The sequence below is a fragment of the Bidens hawaiensis genome, unplaced genomic scaffold (genome assembly GCF_021521415.1).
Source record: "Bidens hawaiensis isolate Kalapana, Puna unplaced genomic scaffold, B.hawaiensis_p1.1 tig00010569_1, whole genome shotgun sequence".
Classification (NCBI taxonomy): Eukaryota; Viridiplantae; Streptophyta; class Magnoliopsida; order Asterales; family Asteraceae; genus Bidens; species Bidens hawaiensis.
This window is the reverse complement of record NW_027491807.1, coordinates 219,754-239,955: the sequence shown is the minus strand read 5'-3', so window position 1 is coordinate 239,955 and position 20,202 is coordinate 219,754. Positions and strand designations below refer to the sequence as shown.

Here is a 20,202-nt window from a genome sequence, read left to right as displayed (position 1 = left end):
ACAAACGAGCATTAACGGAGTATATTCATATTCGCTCGTTTTTAACCGAACAAACAAAAGAATATAGACAATTAAACAAACACACTTTTCTTGTTCGTATTTGTTCGCTAAGAAAATCAATGTGCTTGTATTCATGTTTGTTGATAATATATAAACTAGTTATTTATAAAAATTATATGTTTATGAACATATATAAACGAAGAATAGGTGAAGGATTGAGTCGTTTAAAAGGCCGGTAGAGATGACGTGAGAATATATGTTAAAGAGATTCTATAGTGTATCTTTATCTTGATTATTATTAGTTAATTAAAAACAAAAATAAAAAGTAATTTATAAAACTACAACAAAACGGGAGTTTGATAAAAAAAAAAAAACAACATGCCCAAGCCTTCTAGAGGCTTCTTTAATATCGACAGATGAAACCAATCTGGACCGTCCATCTCAACCTCCTCAAAGTATACTTACTATACCAATACCACACCTTCACACCCCAAATTCCAAACACCTCTTTCCTTTCACCAGTCAAGTCTTGCGTTCTCCGATCTCTTTCTTCGCAGGTACGTTTCCATATTATTATTATTCACCTCATGAATTTGATCTGGTTTTTATCCGATTGCGTTTTGAGTGTATAGATTTGTATTGGAATAATAATTAATAATAATGTTTGGAAGAGCACCGAAGAAGAGTGATAACACAAAGTATTACGAGATCCTTGGGGTTCCAAAAACCGCATCACAGGATGACTTGAAGAAGGCTTACCGGAAGGCTGCTATTAAGAATCATCCTGATAAAGGTGGAGATCCTGAGAAGGTAATAATTAGGCTAATTGGCCTAATTTGTTTTAATGGTTTTGATTGATTAATTTGTTGTATACGAGTTGAATTGTTAAGCCTGAGTATATTAGAGAATAATTGAAATAGTTTGATGTGTAGTTTAATTCCGTCACTTAATGAATATTAGTTCCTGTTGGTAGGTGAATTTGATCTGATTGATGCCATGCATGTTGACATATGACACGAATCTGATGTTAGTTCATGATTAGTTATAATGCTATTGGCCTAGCTGCTCGAAAGTTGAACGTTGTATGTTAGGCTTGTCGAGCCTTTTTGTATTTTTAAGTTATAACTATTTTGGACTTTTATGTATTATATTTACACGGAATAGCCGAGCATTCGCTCTTTTAAGGTAGATTGTTTGTTTTTTCTTAAATGCATATACAAATGTATGTTAGTTAGTTTATAAATGAAAAAACGAGCCAAGCCTGTTCTTGAGCTTTTGTAAGTCAAAACGAGACAAGATTGAGCCAAGTCGAGCTTGGACTTGGAACCCACATAAAGCCTCACAGCTCCACTATTCTTGCAAATTTCATTTATTGAGTTTGACACTTGCTGTTATTTATATCCTTGAAATTGCTTCTTTCTATTAGTTTAAAGAGCTTGCTCAAGCATATGAGGTATTGAGTGACCCAGAGAAGCGTGAGATATATGATCAGTATGGTGAGGATGCCTTGAAGGAAGGAATGGGCGGTGGAGGTGGTGGTCATGACCCCTTTGACATCTTCCAGTCATTCTTTGGTGGGGGTGGCAGTCCTTTTGGTGGTAAGTGTATTCTTCATCTACTTTTGCTTTACATTTACAAGTTACTACAGTTGTGTTTACTGTAGTTTAACTTGAAATTCTTTTGTATCCAGGTGGCGGTGGTGGTAGCAGCAGGGGACGAAGGCAACGAAGGGGAGAAGATGTTGTTCATCCTCTCAAGGTTTCTCTTGAGGATCTCTACAATGGAACTTCCAAGAAACTATCTCTTTCACGCAATGTTATATGCTCCAAGTGTAAAGGGTGAGTGATTACTCACTTTTTTTCTATATGCATTCGGCAATCAGTACTGTTTCGTTATTTGACATAGTGATGGTTTATATTTGCAGCAAGGGTTCAAAGTCAGGCGCTTCAATGAAATGTGCTGGCTGTCAAGGTTCTGGAATGAAAGTTTCGATCAGGCATCTCGGACCATCTATGATCCAGCAAATGCAGCATCCTTGTAACGAATGCAGGGGTACTGGAGAAACCATTAATGATAAGGACCGATGCTCACAGTGCAAGGGTGAGAAAGTTGTCCAGGAGAAGAAGGTTCTGGAAGTTCATGTGGAGAAGGGCATGCAGAATGGACAGAAGATCACATTCCCTGGAGAGGCTGATGAAGCGGTAACCTTCTTTTAATCTTTATATTTGTATTCATTTATTATTATGTAATGGTGTTTGACTTGGTTTGTGACTTTGTGTTATGCAGCCCGACACGGTTACTGGTGACATTGTGTTTGTCTTGCAACAAAAGGAGCACCCGAAGTTTAAGCGAAAGGGTGATGATATATTTGTTGAGCACACATTGAGCTTGACCGAGGCCCTATGTGGGTTCCAGTTTATCTTGACCCATTTGGATAACAGACAGCTTCTCATCAAATCTCAACCTGGAGAGGTTGTGAAGCCAGGTATTTTATTCGGTTTTGTTAGTTTGTTATTCCAAACTGTTTATGTTTAAGAAATGGTGATATGATTGGTTGAAGTGAATTGCATTTTGTAGATTCATTCAAGGCGATAAATGATGAAGGGATGCCGATGTTCCAGAGGCCGTTTATGAAGGGGAAGCTGTATATTCACTTCACTGTGGAGTTCCCTGAGTCATTGTCACCAGAGCAGTGTAAGGCGTTGGAGGCGGTGCTGCCTCCTAAGCCTTCAATGCAGATGACAGATATGGAATTGGATGAATGTGAGGAGACAACTCTTCATGATGTTAACATTGAAGAGGAGATGAGGAGGAAGCAGCAACAGGCGGCTCAAGAAGCGTATGATGAAGATGAAGATATGCATGGAGGTGCACAGAGGGTACAATGTGCACAACAGTAACTCATTCTTGGCTAAGGTTTAAGGTTTGATTATCTGATAAATGTCAGTTCTGTTCTTTTTTTTCCCATTCAAATATGATATTTTGAAAGCTATAAATGTAGCGGTTATTTTACTTGTTTTTAAAGACGTTTGGTCATTATTACAATATTACTTTGTGTTGAGAGCTTTTGATGAGCTATATGTATGTGGTGAATGTTGTGTCCTCGGATTCTAAAGTCTTTTTTAATGTTTAGATGAACATTTTGTTCATATATGCAAAAGGAAATCTAGGTGAAGAGACGAATCAGGGTTTAATCCCGCGGTTGAGAAATCGACCTTGGACATAGCCCCGAAATGATAGGCCTAACACGTGAGATTCTTTGCTGTTCAAAAGAAATATAACATAACCAAACGTTCCAAACCAGAAGTGAGCTAACTTACCAAACCAGAAGTTGGCTTGAGTTTAATAACTAGCCAGATGAGTAAAGATAAAAATATATGTTTGACTTGTACAAATACAAATATCGCTTTCAGTCCTGTTTAATATGAGTTGAATGACACACACATAATTTAAATTGTAAAATCTAAAGAACAACGTAAAGGTTGAAAACGATATAAATATCAACAAGTCATGTCTCTCATCTCATTGATGTTGTGATGTAAACGTTGCCTGTTGTATTTTATTATAAGGTTACTGCAAAACACACTTGTTTTGATGAACTAAAAATATGAACATGTGACATAAATGCTGGATAATATTGTTCATATGTTCATACTTCATACACTCCATTCCCCAATCTCAAAAAAGGTCATACAAAGACGCGATGGGTAAAACAAGAACTAACTTTAATAATCAGCCACGTAAAATTAACGTGGTTCTTTGTTTCAGCCGTCAATTGTAAAATTAACGGAGTATCTTTTTTAATTAAATGGTTATCGGTTATCTTAAATGGTTATGGCCTTATGGGCTTATGTTTAAAGAAATAAATGTTATGGGCTTAATAAGTTATTATTTTATTGAAACATGGGTTAAAGTTTGTTGTCAAGGTTTTTAAGGATTCGGTGTAAAGTATTTTACGGGCTTGATCTTGAAATCTGTAAGACTAAACTTTTTTTTTGTAAAGGTTCGGCCGAATCCGTCTTCCTTCAGTTGCCTACGCCCTTGACTACTCACCCAACAGTTAACCAATAGGATAGTGGCATAGTGCCATCTCAAATTAACCAAAACTATCTTAACTACTAGTAGCAAGTTCCCCAACCCGCTCATACTACTTGATCTAAGGGATGCAGTGTACCCCGCCTACTCGCTGATGCTACTCGGCCATCCAAGTAAACCGCCCTGCTCACCCTAAGAAGCTTAATATTAAGTAACAAAAGAGTCGTTATCGAGTTTAAGTTGGAGTTTTTTTATATTTATTTTGTAAACTAATTTGCTGAAGAATTGAATTGACTTTACTATTTATAGTTATAGGTGGCCCACCAACCTCACCAAAGGGGAAAATTCTAACAAAACGAACTTCTGAAAGGCCCCTTCCAGACCACAAAACACATGGAGGCTAATCAAGTACACACAAAATACTTTTTAAAAACTAAAAAAATTTAATAAAATAAAAAATATATATTGTTTAATCGATGCTCAACACAATTTAGTTGTGATATTATATACATGCCTTATCCTTTTCTGGTTTCTCTTTTCTAATTGCACTTCTTGTTACATTAATAATATACTTTTGTTTATACTAAAAGTCTAAAAAACATAAAAATAAACCGTCTATTTGTATTTTCAGAGGTGCGATTAAAACTTTAAGGAGAGAGTATGTTTAGCCAAACCTAACTTATGCAACAATACAAATGTAATGATTTTAAATTTGAATTGTTATTCTTAAGCAGAAAATGAGTCATAAGTCTATATGAGATATGAATATGAACCGCAGTCCACAAAGATATAGATTAATTGGTCACTACTCACTACTACCAAACATAGCTTTACTTACAATCGAATTTCACGCTGAATTCCATCGAATTAGTTGACAGATTTTTCAATTAGTAAAAGACATCTGATTTGTAATGAGTTATATTATGTTTGGGATTGAGTTTGAAAACACTTTATTGACATTGGCTTTTTCAAAAAGCCATTAAGTTAAAAGGTGTTTGGCGTTTACAAAAATCATTTTTATTTTAGTCTTTTTAAAAGTGTCAAAAAACAGTTTTTTAAAAGCCTCAAATTACGGCTTTTCAAAATGGTTTTTAAAATGCCAATAAACCAAATGTTCTAGTGTGTTGTAATATTTAATTAGTTACACTATTGGCCTATTGGGTCATTTTCTAAAGTAGTGTTTATGGAGTAATTAAACAATCTAAGCTAAGATTTTATCAAGAAAAACAATACATTATTTTCAAATTATTTTATGTACACTAATACAATACAAACAAAAAAAATAGTAGAGAAGAGATTAACAAACAAAGAAAGATATGAAGAGAGAACTAAACTATCTTTAATTCTTTTATTTTATTTTTAAACTTAAGCCGTTATTTACATATCTATCCATAATTCTCAACATAACACCGGTTATATAAAGGACGACCTTGTATAGTCGTATATACATATTATATAAATATTTTTCTAAAATTATTAAAGGCCCATATAAAGACCTTGTCATGGCTTTCCAACTCTCATGGCTTCCCCACTTTCTCCTCATCCACTCAACATGATCAAAACCACAATCCACGCCAGTGAGCCACCCTTCTCCACCGGAGGAGAACCCGTAAACCCCGACCGACGCATCACCTACGACGTAGGATTCGCTCTCATCGTCCTCCTCTTCATAATAATCCTCACCTACACTTCCTACATGTGTAACCGATACAAACACTCTAGATCATCACAACACACCACCACCGCCGACTCAGACACCGACGATTCCCACTCGGTAACACTCTCAACCGGTCTACAAGACAATGTTTTATCAAATTTCCCAACTTTTGTTTATTCTGAAGCCATGAAGTATAATAAAGTTAACAAAGGTCATGATACATGTGTGACACATGTTAATATTAATAATTGTGACTCGGGTTGTCCGATTTGTTTAGGGGAGTATGAGTTAACCGATATTCTACGTTTGTTACCCGAATGTGGGCATTGGTTTCATGTGGGGTGTATAGATATGTGGTTAAAGGTGCATGCAACATGTCCGGTGTGTCGGAATTCGCCTGTGCCGGTATCTACGGAGTTGACTTGACAAATTTGTTTTGTACGTGTTTTAAGTGAAAGTTAACATGAGATGCAAAGGTTATTGGTTTAAATTTTAGATTGTGTACTACACGTGTACACATACTGTACGTTGTTTTTTTATATATTTATAATTTTTATGTAGCAACTAGCAAAGCTAACGCTCCCACTTTGTATAACTAGTGGCCAGTGGGCAAGTTGCATCATGTTAATTAGGTATCCTTTTGCGGCCTATCTGTCGGTATTTTATTATTATATATTATAAATTTAGTTAAATATACAAAGATTGAGATCCAATATTTGCCACTATTCATGATGGTTTTTTTATAAATTAAAAGAATTGGTAAATATTGGGTGTTGCAAGACGTACTCTTACTACACCATTTTTACTGAATGTACACCCCCTTAAATTTATTAAAACAATTACTATTAGCTCTTAACATTTACTTCTACTATTATAACAAACAAAAATGTTGGTTAAACTACAAATCCCTTAGTTGACCTAATATTTTGACAAGTGGCACACTCATGTAATTTCTAATTAAATTTATTATTTAAAATACAATTTTAATTAAGATTTAAAACATTTCTTATTAGCCTTATCAATCATCACATCAATATTAAATTTACACATTATAGTTACCTGCATAAATCGTTTAAATATTACAATTTTAGATATTGTTAATTTTAGTGTATAGTAACCATATAACCGTTTACAATATGTACAAAACTAATGTTGTATTCTTTGTTTACGGATATGGTGGAACTGGTAAAACCTTTTTGTGGAAGACACTTTATATATGCTTCAATAAGATCCAAAGGAGAAATAGTTTTGAATGTTACTTCAAGCGGCATTGCATCTTTATTATTGTCGGGAGGAAAAACAACACATTCAAGGTTTGGGATTTCTGTAAATCTTACTGAGGTTTCATCTTGTGGCATTAAAAAACACTAATGTTGCCCATTTATTAAAGAAAACAAAGTTATTTATATGGGACGAGGCACCTATGACTCATAAACATGCGTTTGAAGCTTCGGGCAGAACCTTGAGAGACATGTTGGGTCAAAATGGTAACATGAATTGTGAAAGGCCATATGGTGGAAAAGTTGTCGTTTTTTGTGGTGATTTTAGACAAACTCTTTCTATTGTTCAAGGCGGCACGAGGCAGACATTGTTAATGCATCTTTGTGTTCATCCTACCTTTGGGGTATATGCAAACTACTTAAACTAACAAAAAAACATGAGATTAACCGTTGGAAATGACAAATCTAAAGTACAACAAACAAAAGAGTTCGATAATTGGCTTTTGGATCTAGGAGAGGGAAAACTTGGTGGTCAAAATGATGGTGACACGACTTTTGATATTCCCGATGATCTTCTTATTAAGGATACAAGTGATCCTATTACACAATTAATTAACTTTGTATTTTCTTGTATCCTCAGAGACTATAAAAATCCAGATTTCTTTAGTGAAGGAGCCTTACTCACCAACAAATGAGGTCGTTGAGGAAGTTAACGATCGTTTGTTGTCCATGTTTCCAGGAGAAGAGAAAGAATACCTTAGCTCTGATAGTATATGTCCAGATGAAATGTCCGTGACACGCTTCAAGAATATATGTACCCACTTGATGTTTTAAACGGATTAAAAATTTCTAGAATGTCAAATCACAAGTTAGTACTAAAAGTTGGAGTACCGATCATGCTACTTAGAAATGTTTACCAAAAAAATGGTCTATGTAATGGAACAAGACTACATGTAAAGACTTTATAATCGTGTTATTGAAGTTGTCATAACTGGAACCAATATTGGTGACCGCACTTATATTTCAAGAACAAATCTTATACCTATAGATAAAAAATTTTTGTTCAGATTTCAAAGGAGGCAGTTCCGGTTGCTGTTTGTTTTGCAATGAATCAATAAAAGCCAAAGCCAATCACTTTCTAGGGTTGGTTTATTTTTTAGACAACCAGTTTTCGTCTATGGCCAGTTATATGTTGCGTTGTCTAGAGTTAAAACAAGAGGACTCAAAGGACTCATTTTTTATGAAGATGGTCAAGTTTTAAAAAAAGACGACGAACGTTGTATATAAAGAGATTTTTAGAGAGTTTTGTCATGTAATTCTATTTGTCTTCATTGTAATTTATTAGATGTTTTAAGTGCATCTTTAAATTCATAGACTTTTTATAATATAATTGGGGAATGTTAACGTACAAATGAAATTAACGTGCTAAACGTGATAATCGAGTAGAGTAATTATATATACAAATAGAGTAATTATGTAATTACTCTACGATAATTACTCTATGATGTAATTACATAATTATTCTACTTGTATATATAATTACTCTACTTGATTTTCACGTTTAGCACGTTAATTTCATTTGTATTTGATCCAAATCCTATATAATTTATCCAACCCGTGTATAACAGGGGTACCTAACCTAGTTATTTATATGCATAGTGGTACCTACATCATTTTTTTTTCACTTAATAGTCTCCACTATATATATTAAATTAAAAACTATTAAGCTATTATTATTAATTTAGTATTAATATTATAAATATTTATAACATGCTTTTTTAAATATAAGAATACATCGATCGATAAGCCTATCCTTAAATTAATAGTTATCCATACAAAAAAGTCAAGTTTTGGATACGGCTAACACTGTGTTTTCGAGTTTCATTTAAATGAGGAAAGTGAAGGAAAAGGAGGGATGGAAAAAATATGTTGTGTTCCCGAGTTTCATTTAAGAAAGAAAAAGGAAGAAAAATTTAAAAGATGTGTTCCCGAGTTTTATCTAACAAAAAGAAAATGAGGGGAGGGAAGAGAAAATGATGAGTAAAATAAAAGAATTTGTATCTTTTCAAATTGAAAAAATTAGGAAGAAAAAAATAAGTTGAAGAGAAAAAAAAGATACCAAAAGAAAAGATAAGAAATAAAAATTTTCTTTTCCTTGCCTTTCTTCTCTCTTAATAGTACTGACTATATGTTATACTCATAAAATGATAAAAATACCCGGTTTCAATTTTGGATTGTTTAAAAACGAGATGAGATAATATTCTTTTTTAAACGCCACCATTCTTAATCTACGAAGTGAAGATGCATTGTCTTTTCATTGAGCGCTTGAGTTTGCAGGGCTAGTCCAGGACTTCATCGGGTACGATATCGACTGGATAAGGTGTGCATGTCAAAACATGCTTGCATATAAAATGCAACAGCAGTTGGCGTTGTAGCCGCTCTTCTGATGAATCCAATACCGGACAAAAGCAGCGGACAATGATTATAAACAGGGATGGACTAGCCGACCGCGATGCAACGTTGGGCACCACATAAAGTCCAAAGATAAGACACGATCTGATCACATAATAACTGGTTTGACCTGACTAAAGATATCTAGAGGGCTAACACAAAGCTTCTTAAAGGTTCTCACAACAGAGTTCTGAAATTCAGTCGATCTTTCATACACCTTATAAGGTTCTCAAAACAGACACAAATTTAACAATATAAAGTATTACAGTTAAAACATTATTGTCCTGCCAAAACCTATCATAATGCCCAGACCAGATCAAGCCAAACCTTAACCTTAACCTTAACCTTAACCATGACTCAATTACTGTTGTGCACACTGTACCCTTTGTGCTCCACCGTGCATGTCTTCGTCTTCATCATAAGCTTCTTGAGCCGATTGTTGCTGCTTCCTTCTCATCTCCTCTTCAATGTTAACATCATGAAGAGTCGTCTCCTCACATTCATCCAGTTCCATATCTGTCATCTGCATCGAAGGCTTAGGTGGCAGCACCGCCTCCAACGCCTTACACTGCTCTGGTGATAATGAATCAGGGAACTCCACAGTGAAGTGAATATACAGCTTCCCCTTCATAAACGGCCTCTGGTACATCGGCATCCCTTCATCATTTATCGCCTTGAATGAATCTACAAAATGCAATTCACTTCAACCAATCATATCACCATTTCTTAAACATAAACAGTTTGGAATAACAAACTAACAAAACCGAATAAAATACCTGGCTTCACAACCTCTCCAGGTTGAGATTTGATGAGAAGCTGTCTGTTATCCAAATGGGTCAAGATAAACTGGAACCCGCATAGGGCCTCGGTCAAGCTCAACGTGTGCTCAACAAATAAGTCTTCGCCCTTTCGCTTAAACTTAGGGTGCTCCTTTTGTTGCAACACAAACACAATATCACCGGTAACAGTGTCGGGCTGCATAATTGCACAAACCAAGTTAAACACTGTTGTAAACGGATACAAATAGAAAAAAAATATGATAAGAATTTACCGCTTCATCAGCCTCTCCAGGGAACGTGATCTTCTGTCCATTCTGCATGCCCTTCTCCACATGTACTTCCAAAACCTTCTTCTCCTGGACAACTTTCTCACCCTTGCACTGTGTACATCGATCCTTGTCATTAATGGTTTCTCCGGTACCCTTGCATTCGTTACAAGGATGCTGCATTTGCTGGATCATTGATGGTCCAAGTTGTCTGATGGAAACTTTCATTCCAGAACCTTGACAGCCAGAACATTTCATTGAAGCGCCTGACTTTGAACCCTTGCTGCAAATATGAAACTTTGAGTAGGCGAAACAAAGAAATGAAATCTTTTACTAGATACATATAGAAGAATGTGAGTACTCACTCACCCTTTACACTTGGAGCAGATAACATTCCGTGAAAGAGATAGCTTCTTGGAAGTTCCATTGTAGAGATCCTCAAGGGAAACCTTGAGAGGATGAACAACATCTTCACCCCTTCGTTGCCTTCGTCCCCTGCTGCTACCGCCACCGCCACCTGGTTACAAAAGGATATAACGTTAAATCAACAGTAAACACAACTGTGGTAACTTCAATAGCAGAAGTTATTAAAAAAAAGAATATGCTTACCACCAAAAGGACTGCCACCCCCACCAAAGAATGACTGGAAGATGTCAAAGGGGTCATGACCGCCACCCCCTTCCTTCCTTCAAGGCATCCTCACCATACTGATCGTATATCTCACGTTTCTCTGGATCACTCAGTACCTCATATGCTTGTGCAAGCTCCTTAAACTGAAACATCAATAACATGTCGAAACTATAAATTTGAAGATTGTGTTCAATGAAAAACAAGTCATGTTCACAATTTATTGGCAAAGAATAACGAACTACAAAGAACCATCACTAACAACTATATGTATATCTACATTAAAAAACATTGACTTTACAAAGGTAGAGAGAATACCTTGGAATTCTAGAATATAGATCTTGCACATATTTGTTACAACTCACAAGTATAAAGAATCATGTTTCTAATGAGGTAAAATTAGTGTTTAGCGTGTCATTAGAATCAAGGATGCCTACATCATTAGTAATAGAGCAATAGCCAAAGTAATCAAACTTTTATTAGTGAACACATGACAGCAATTGTATACTAGCTATAATAGTTGATTCCGTTCGAATAAAAATCCTTGTCTAGTAAGTTGTCCGTAACTTCAGATCATAAAACAGCAGCAATTTTTTGAAACTTAACATTCGCCTATCCAAATTTATCATCAATCAAGAACACTTTCTTCTACATTAATCATCAACAACGAAACGATTGAAGCTAATTTTCATCCAGTTACTAAATTGAATTACTCCACATTATTCAACCAACAACCAAATTATAGGTTTATTGTAGGGTTAGTTAGTGTAACCTTCGTATTCAAATCTTCTCTAAATTAGGAGACTTTACGTAAGTCATCAACGTTGCTTGATGATGAAGGTAAACAATTATCATCGAAAACACTTAGTAATGGAAACTCTACCACATACGGCTTCATGTGGTCAACATCAATCAACGATGAAGAATGGTGTTCAGCAGCCTGATTGGTGAATAAAATGTGACTGCTGGACTCCTCTGATATTAAAAACTCTAAAACCCTGGACACGACTAACGAACCAAAAAAGTTACATCCACTCTCCGTCCGTTACGTTGCACATGTCGCAATCCTAGGCTTAGGGTATCTAACATCAAGTGACTCCAGCAGGCATCTTTTCTCCACCAATCACAACCGACGATCACCAAACTTCATGGCCAGTGGATCTTAACCACAAAAAACCATAGAAGATAGCATTTTCATTATTCAAAACCAATTGATATCGACAATTTGTTCTTCCTTAGTGACACGACTTCATTTACAACCGTTATATTTGGTTAAACTAGGGCTACATTTAGCGGTTCGGTGGAATTTAACCGGAAGATACGAAAACCGGCAAAAGCTAGGGTGCTCAACAGTACTAATTGTCATCTAATTACTAAACTAAACTACTCAATTAATGATATGATATTATAAAAGCAAAAGCACTAAACAATAACCTAATGTAAAATTAGCCAGCTTATTACCTTCTCAGGATCTCCGCCTTTATCAGGATGATTGTTAATAGCAGCCTTCCGATACGCCTTCTTCAAATCATCCTGTGAAGCTGATTTAGGAACCCCAAGGATCTCGTAATACTTCGTGTTATCACTCTTCTTCGGCGCTCTTCCAAACATTATTATGTTCTAATTCTTCGATTAACAATAATATTATTCCAATACAAATCTATACAATTAAACGCAACCGGATTAAAACGATACCGGAGGTGTTAATAAATTGCATAATAATAATAAGCATAATATTATTATTATGAATCGTACCGGTGAAGAAGTAGATCGAGACGGAAGGAAGACTTGACTTGGTTGGTTGGGTGAAAGAGAGGCTTTGGAATGTTGAGATTGATATTAATTGACAAGGTGAATTTGGACGGTTGAGATTGGTTGATGGTGATATATATATATGATGGTTGAGAAGGCTCTAGAATGCTCTGTGTGGTTCCTTGCCTATTGAATAAGCAATCTCCACCGTTTATGTTCTTTGGTTTCGTCTAATATGAAAGCAAAATAGCCTTCAACGTTTAGACAATATGTATGTATTTTTATAATATAAGTTTGTTTATGATATATATTATGTAAAACTTGGATCAATACCAACTTGAAGGATCCGAATGGATAATACGAAAAGTATAAGGTGGTACGGAAGATCTCAATGGGCGGTTTGGTGAAGATCCAAAGTTCAGGGACCAAGTTGAATAGTTTGGTGTCATAATTATCTTTTACTTATTATTAAATAAATTAGAGGTCTAGTTTAATTGTGATTCCTAGTTTGAATAGGATTAGAATTGTGGGTGTTATATAAATCCATCAAAGGTTTTATTTGTGTAGGGTAGAGGAGAGTAGAGAAGAGTAGAAAAGTATTTTGTTCTTGTTTCTTATTATTGAAAAGAGTCGCATAAACGTTTTATGCAGTATCGTGTTTGGTGTTCTTGATTCACTTGTCTAAGGTTTAACAAGTGGTATCAGAGTCTAACGATCCAGGCTCGTGTTTCCGACCGGTGGCAAGTCTTGATTGCGGTGGTAGTTCCAATCAAAGGCACAAGAAGCCAAGAAACGATCGTGGTCAAAAAACGGCTCAAAATCGTTACGAGGAGTAAACCGAAGGCTACTTGAAGATTGATCGAGAGCCATCCGCGAAAGCGTGAGAAAAGGTTTGATATTACCCCTCGTTTTATCAAAAATTCGTCTTGTGTGTGTGAGTTTCGTGCGCCACTCCCAATAGGCCCAGAAAAACAAAATTAGTTGGTTTGTGCTATTCGTCATCATGAAAGTAGCAGTAACATTAATCCTTTCTTGAGTTTGTTGGTCTCACCATTCAACAAATAGAAAAACAAGATTTGGTTTTGTCTTCTAGTGAGACATTCTAGTATTTGTTTGGGAATTGTATTATGAAGTTCAAAAGTAGTCTAGCAATCATAATATAACTTGTTTGTTCGAATAGAAGCACACAAGTTGGTGATCGAAGCAAGTATATAGTTCAAACTCACGACTAAAATCAAGAAAAGATGACCGAGTTACAGATGGTATGAGGAATTAAGAAATTGAACCAAAGCAACTATAAACAATGGTCTACATGCATCAAGTCGTATCTTCAAGGTCAAGATCTTTGGCAGGTAAAGAACGGTACCGAGACGAGACAACCCGCGAACGATATTAACGGTAGTATCGGGAAGTGGCAAGTTAAAGCAGGTCGGGCAATGTTTATTATCAAGACAACGGTGGATGATGATGTTCTTGATCACATTCAAGATCTCGAATACCCAAGGCAAGCGTGGGATACGCTGGAGACCTTATTCACGAAGAAGAACGATGCTCGATTGCAACTAGTTGAAGGTGAGTTGATGACGATTTCCCAAAGTGATCTTTCAATTTCACTATATTTTCGTAAAGTTAAGGATTTGTGTCGCGAGATTGGAGAACTCGATCCACAGTCTCGGGTTAACGATGCTCGTATGAAACGGATACTCATCCACGGGTTAAGGCCGGAGTATCGTAGTTTCGTTACCGCTATTCAAGGGTGGGCGACCCAACCGAGTTTGAGAATATTCTTGCTGGACAAGAAGCCTTGGCAAAACAGTTAGCCGGTGTGTCAATTAAAACCGTTGTATGTCGGAAGGAAGGAAAAGCATCGGCTCTACAAAAATAAGAATCATGATGGTGAGAAAGGCAAGGGTAAATATAGGGAGAATGAGAAACGTGACCGACCCAAGAAGAAAGAATGGAACCGGAATGGCCGGGTTTACAAATTTGAAGAATGGCTATGTAATTGATTGTCGGTTTTGATCGAATGGCTACTCGGTGTCTACGACCAAAGTAGTTAGTATAAGATATCTGCATTTTAGTTAGATTAGGGGTAGGAGTTTTACCAATCCTATCTTATCCCTACGAGTAATATTAATAATAATAATAATGGTTAAAGCTTAGGTACTAGTGTTTAAATACCTAATTCGCTGAAACCGATGGCTCTGATACCAACCTGTCACACCCCGACTTAGGGCCTAGGCGTGTGACCACAAGTTGGTACCTGTTTTGTAAATATATCAGAGTTTATGGGTTAATTTTAGCGGAAGACTTTAGGTTGAATATAATATTAATTTACATTGAATATTTACTCGGGAATTAAATACCCGAGTATTAGTTTACAAAAGATATGTTTTCATAATACAAGGATTATATATAAAAAACGGAGCCATCTTGTACGCGCTTCTGTCTTCATAAAGACTCCAATCCTTGTTAATGCTACTTATGCTTAATTACCTGCAATGGGTTGGAAAAATACGTCAGCTATATGCTGGTGAACACGTATGACTCCATAAAACATTTTGAATGACAATATAATACAAATATAGTTTTCTCTACAAGCTCAGCAGAAGTATTTCTACTTCTGGTCTATGTACCACTGCCCTACACACACAATTGTTCCCAAGCCACGTAGCTCTTACCGGGAGACTAGTTATGACCATTAGCCCACGGCCACGTAGCCTTTGAATGATTAGGCTGAACGGTTATGTTTGGATCCAGACACATGTGTATTCGGTCTGAGTTGATTTTATTTTCTACTTTGTATTATAAAGTTTTAGAGATTACTCGATCTCATGTAGACATTGATTGACTCGTTAAGACAAACACACGTTCGTCTCATTGAGTATAAATATGTTTTGACTGATAAAAAAGTTAACGTATTCACCTGTCCATCGGTGTTGGAAAACCTTGACTGATTGATTGATTGTGAATGATACTTAACCTATACACGAATAGGTTTGTATAAATGATTTGAATGATGTTAAGCTATGATTGAAAGCTTAACCTTGAAATCGTTTATCTATGATTGTGATTGAAAACACTGGGTTTTATGTGACGTTTGATATAGCATGCTTTGGCCTAATAGGTTCTAACACGTTGGTAAGTTTCTCCAGGTAAGTAAACGGGTCCCTCGGTTGATTGGGATTTATGCGAATTACTTTTCCTTAGGCAAGAAACTTACTACTAGTGATATCCCCCTTCCAGTTACTACATGCCAGTCAAAATATATCTTTTGTTTGACATTACTTCATCATGAAGTAACGTTTATGAAAACATGATTATGAATGAATGTTTGTAAAATACGATCAAGGTTAAAAGCCATAGCCTCGATTAATAGTCTAAGCTATAATTCAAATAACTTAAACGTAAATCCTACCTTAGATTGGATGCTTAGACTGATAATACGATAAGGCAGGACTTGATCTACTCGCTTATGTGATTGCTAGCTTAATTCCACTTCGTTTCATGCACGAATCACGAGAAAACAGCACGTCGGCTTGTTACGGCAACGGGGCACACTTTCCAAGGCTATGTGTGTGTAAAGAAAGGTGTGTTTGGGATGAATGGGGTTCATGCCCGTCACCCCCCTTTTATAGCCTTTTTAGGACCCCGTCGCAGTACGCAACCGGTTCCTTAGGGACCCGTCGCGTACCGCGGCGCCGCAATATTGTGCCGCCTTATGCGGTTGTGACACGTGGCTTGTCATATTGCGCCACGTGTCGACACGGTATTCAACACGTGTCCACTGACTCAGCAACCCCATCGCGCTACGCGATGGGTTATTTGGTACCCCGTCGTGTACCGCGACGGAAGAATATTTCCAGAATTTACAGTTTAACCCCTATACGTACAAAAGTTAGTATTTTAGGCCAAAACCTATAGGGTTTGAGACGTGGTGTTACATCCTCCCCACCTTTTGAATAATCTCGTCCTCGAGATTTATTGGAATAGATAGGGATATTTCTTCTTCATTTCTAACTCGAGCTCCCACGTATACTCGGGTCCACGTCTTGAATCCCATTTGACTTTTACGAGTTTGAGTCGTTTATGTTTGAGAAACTTAATCATGCTATCTTCTATTTGTATCGGCTATTCTACAAACTTAAGTTTCTCGTTGACTTTAACATCTTTCAAGGGCATGGCAAGAGTTTCGTCAGCTAAACGTAGATTGGATATGTGAAACACGTCGTGAATACCTTTCATCTCATCAGGTAATTCCAGGTGGTAAGCAACCGGTCCTATTTGTTCGAGTATCTTGAATGGTCCAACGAATCTTGGACTTAATTTTCCTTTCTTTCTGAATTTTACTACACCTTTCCAAGGTTATAGTTTCAATAACACTTTGTCGTCTTCTTTGAATTCCAAAGGCTTGCGGCGAACATCCGCATAGCTCTTTTGTCGATCTCTCACCGTTTTCAATCGTTCACGGATTTGTATAACTTGATCCGTAGTTCTTTGGACAATCTCAGGTCCTGACAACTGAGCATCACCTGTTTCTGACCAACATACAGGCGTCCTATAGTTATGACCATACAATGCTTCAAATGGTGCTGCTTGGATACTCGTATGATAGCTATTGTTGTACGAGAATTCTATCAAGGCAAGATGGGTCCCCCAACTTCCTCCTAAGTCGATAACACAGGCACGAAGCATATCTTCTAAAGTTTGAATCGTGCGTGCACTTTGGCCGTCAGTTTGGGGATGGTAAGCAGTACTTAGATTTAATCGAGTCCCCATAGCCTTTTGAAAACTTGACCAAAAGTTTGAAGTAAAACGACTATCTCTATCGGATATGATGGATAGCGGCACACCATGCAAGGATACAATGTTTTCGACATATAATTGTGCTAACTTATCCATACTAAACATTTCTTGAATTGGAATGAAATGAGCAGACTTCGTAAGTCTATCTACAATAACCCAGATTGCATCATTTTGACGTGAAGTTTTTGGTAACTTCATGATGAAATCCATAGTTATCATATCCCATTTCCAAATTGGTATCTCAGGTTGTTGTAACAATCCTAACGGCTTTTGATGCTCGGCTTTCACTTTAGAACACGTTAGGCATTTGGCTAAATACAAAGCAATATCTTTCTTCATACCAATCCACCAATTATCATCCTTTAGATTGTGATACATCTTGTCACTTCCCGGATGCATCATATACTTTGACTTATGAGCTTCTTCTAGAATCTTATCTCTTAGACTTCCAACCATCGGTACCCAAATCCTTGTACCGAGTCTAAGTATTTCATCACTTCCTTTAGTCAATCGATCGATTGTACCATTCTCTTTCTCGGATTTTATATTTCCTTCCTCCAGTGCCAACTTCTGAGCTTCTTTGATTTGACTACCAAAATCAACTTTAAGTTCTAATCTAAGAGCTCGAACTCTCTTTGGCTTCTCATGTTCTTTTCTACTTAAGGCGTCAGCCACTACGTTGGCTTTTCCTTCATGATATACGATCTCACAGTCATAATCATTAAGTGTTTCCATCCAACGCCTTTGTCTCATATTTAACTCTTTTTGATCAAATATATGCTTCAAGATTTTGTGATCAGTGTATACTGTGAACCTTACACCATACAAGTAATGTCGCCATAACTTCAATGCGAAAACTATAGCACCTAATTAAAGATCATGCGTGGTGTAGTTCTTTTCATGAACTTTCAATTGTCTTGAAGCGTAAGCAATCACTTTCTTTCCTTGCATCAAAACACTTCCCATTCCCGTGTGCGAAGCATCACAGTAAATGATAAAGTTTTCCAATCCATCTGGCAAGGCCAGAATAGGTGCGTTGGTTAACTTTTGCTTGAGTGTTTCAAATGCTTCGTCCCCATCAAACTTAATTGCCTTTCTTGTAAGTGAAGTTAATGGAACAACTATTCGGGATAAGTCTTGAATGAATCTTCGGTAGTAACCGGCTAAGCCTAGAAAACTTCGGACTTGAGTCGGTGTCTTGGGTTTCTCCCATTTGGTTATAGCCTCTATCTTTGCGGGGTCTACTTGAATACCCTTCTCATTTATGACATGACCAAGAAATTGTACTTCGGATAACCAAGATTCACACTTGGAGAACTTGGCATATAATTTCTCGTTTCTTAGGGTTTCAAGTATGATCTTAAGATGAACTTGATGATCGTCTTTGGATTTTGAGTAAACAAGAATGTCATCAATGAAAACGATAACAAACTTGTCCAAATATGGCTTACAAATTCGATTCATCATGTCCATGAAAGCTGCTGGAGCATTAGTGAGTCCGAAAGGCATCACGGTGAACTCATAATGTCCGTATCGGGTTCTGAATGCTGTCTTAGGAATATCCTCCTCTTGCACTTTTAATTGATGGTAACCCGATCTAAGATCAATCTTTGAAAAACAATTTGCCCCTTGGAGTTGATCGAACAAGTCATCGATTCTTGGTAATGGATACTTGTTCTTAATTGTGACCTTATTCAGTTCTCTATAATCTATACACATTCTCATTGACCCGTCCTTCTTCTTTACGAACAAAATTGGAGCTCCCCATGGTGACGAACTTGGACGTATGAATCCTTTTTCTAATAACTCATCCAACTATTTCTTCAATTCCTTCATTTCCGTAGGCGCTAGACGATAAGGTGATTTGGCTATTGGTGATGTTCCTGGCATGAGGTCGATCTTGAATTCTACTTCTCTATCAGGCGGGGCTCCTGGTAACTCATTAGGAAATACATCTTGGAATTCAGACACTATTGACACTTCTTCCATCTTCTTTGGTTCGCGTTCCTTGATTACATAGGCCATGAATGCGAGGCATCCTTTACCTATGCAATGACTTGCTTTAATCTTGGAAATGATTCCTACCTTTCCTCCTTCTTTGTCTCCAGTTATACGAATGGTTTTGTTGTTAGGTGTTCGAATGTCGATGGCTCTATCGTTACATAAGATACGGGCTTGGTTAAACGATAACCAGTCCATACCTAATACTACATCAAAACCTGCCAATGTCATTGGCAACAATTGTACAGGTATAATGATATGGTTTAAATTATATACAAGTATTATATATATTCCCTACACTTTTAAGTTAGTTTTGAGCTAATTTTACTGAATATACTCATCTAGTAGCTCATATTTGAATTTTAAAGTTTGAAGAATCAAGTTTATAAATGTTGCACAGCTAAATGAATTATTAATGCAATAAATACATTTATGAGTTGCTTAATTGTTTATATGAAAGTTCTACGTGGTTAAAAAAAGAAAAGAAAAGAAAATCAAAGACAAGTCTTTGAGAATTAAATTAGTTTTAATGCTAAAAGTTAATTACTTATTTATTGAAATATAATTTGTAACAGGAATGTTGAAAATAAGTAATGGACTTCATAATA

The 20,202-nt window shown here is 36.4% G+C and overlaps 2 protein-coding genes and 1 pseudogene across 3 annotated transcripts; 2 read left to right on the top strand and 1 right to left on the bottom strand.

The window, feature by feature from the left end:
• The first annotated feature begins 518 nt into the window (after window positions 1-518).
• LOC143535600 (dnaJ protein homolog) lies at window positions 519-3,103 on the top strand. Its single transcript, XM_077029811.1, has 7 exons — window positions 519-557; window positions 633-810; window positions 1,427-1,598; window positions 1,691-1,838; window positions 1,925-2,201; window positions 2,287-2,485; window positions 2,578-3,103. Exons 2-7 carry the CDS (start codon window positions 661-663, stop codon window positions 2,898-2,900), a joined length of 1,269 nt encoding a protein of 422 aa, XP_076885926.1. The 5' UTR covers window positions 519-557; window positions 633-660; the 3' UTR covers window positions 2,901-3,103.
• Window positions 3,104-5,479: 2,376 nt separating this feature from the next.
• LOC143535550 (putative RING-H2 finger protein ATL71) lies at window positions 5,480-6,178 on the top strand. Its single transcript, XM_077029773.1, has one exon. The coding sequence runs from the start codon at window positions 5,555-5,557 to the stop codon at window positions 6,116-6,118; it is 564 nt and encodes a 187-aa protein (XP_076885888.1). The 5' UTR covers window positions 5,480-5,554; the 3' UTR covers window positions 6,119-6,178.
• A 3,372-nt stretch (window positions 6,179-9,550) lies between these two features.
• Window positions 9,551-12,880, bottom strand: LOC143535599 (dnaJ protein homolog; annotated as a pseudogene). The gene is made up of 7 exons (XR_013135736.1): window positions 12,791-12,880; window positions 12,497-12,695; window positions 11,018-11,181; window positions 10,778-10,925; window positions 10,415-10,691; window positions 10,140-10,338; window positions 9,551-10,047 (listed from the first exon to the last, which is right to left on the bottom strand). The product of XR_013135736.1 is annotated as a dnaJ protein homolog (transcript).
• Window positions 12,881-20,202: the final 7,322 nt, after the last annotated feature.

Bases quoted from the DNA above. Each gene is read 5' to 3' on its own strand.
- LOC143535600 (XM_077029811.1), top strand. From the start codon at position 661: ATGTTTGGAAGAGCACCGAAGAAGAGTGATAACACAAAGTATTACGAG. The intron at 1,599-1,690 runs GTAAGTGTATTC...TTTTGTATCCAG, and splicing joins GGGTGGCAGTCCTTTTGGTG to GTGGCGGTGGTGGTAGCAGC. The intron at 1,839-1,924 runs GTGAGTGATTAC...TTATATTTGCAG, and splicing joins ATATGCTCCAAGTGTAAAGG to CAAGGGTTCAAAGTCAGGCG.
- LOC143535550 (XM_077029773.1), top strand. From the start codon at position 5,555: ATGGCTTCCCCACTTTCTCCTCATCCACTCAACATGATCAAAACCACA.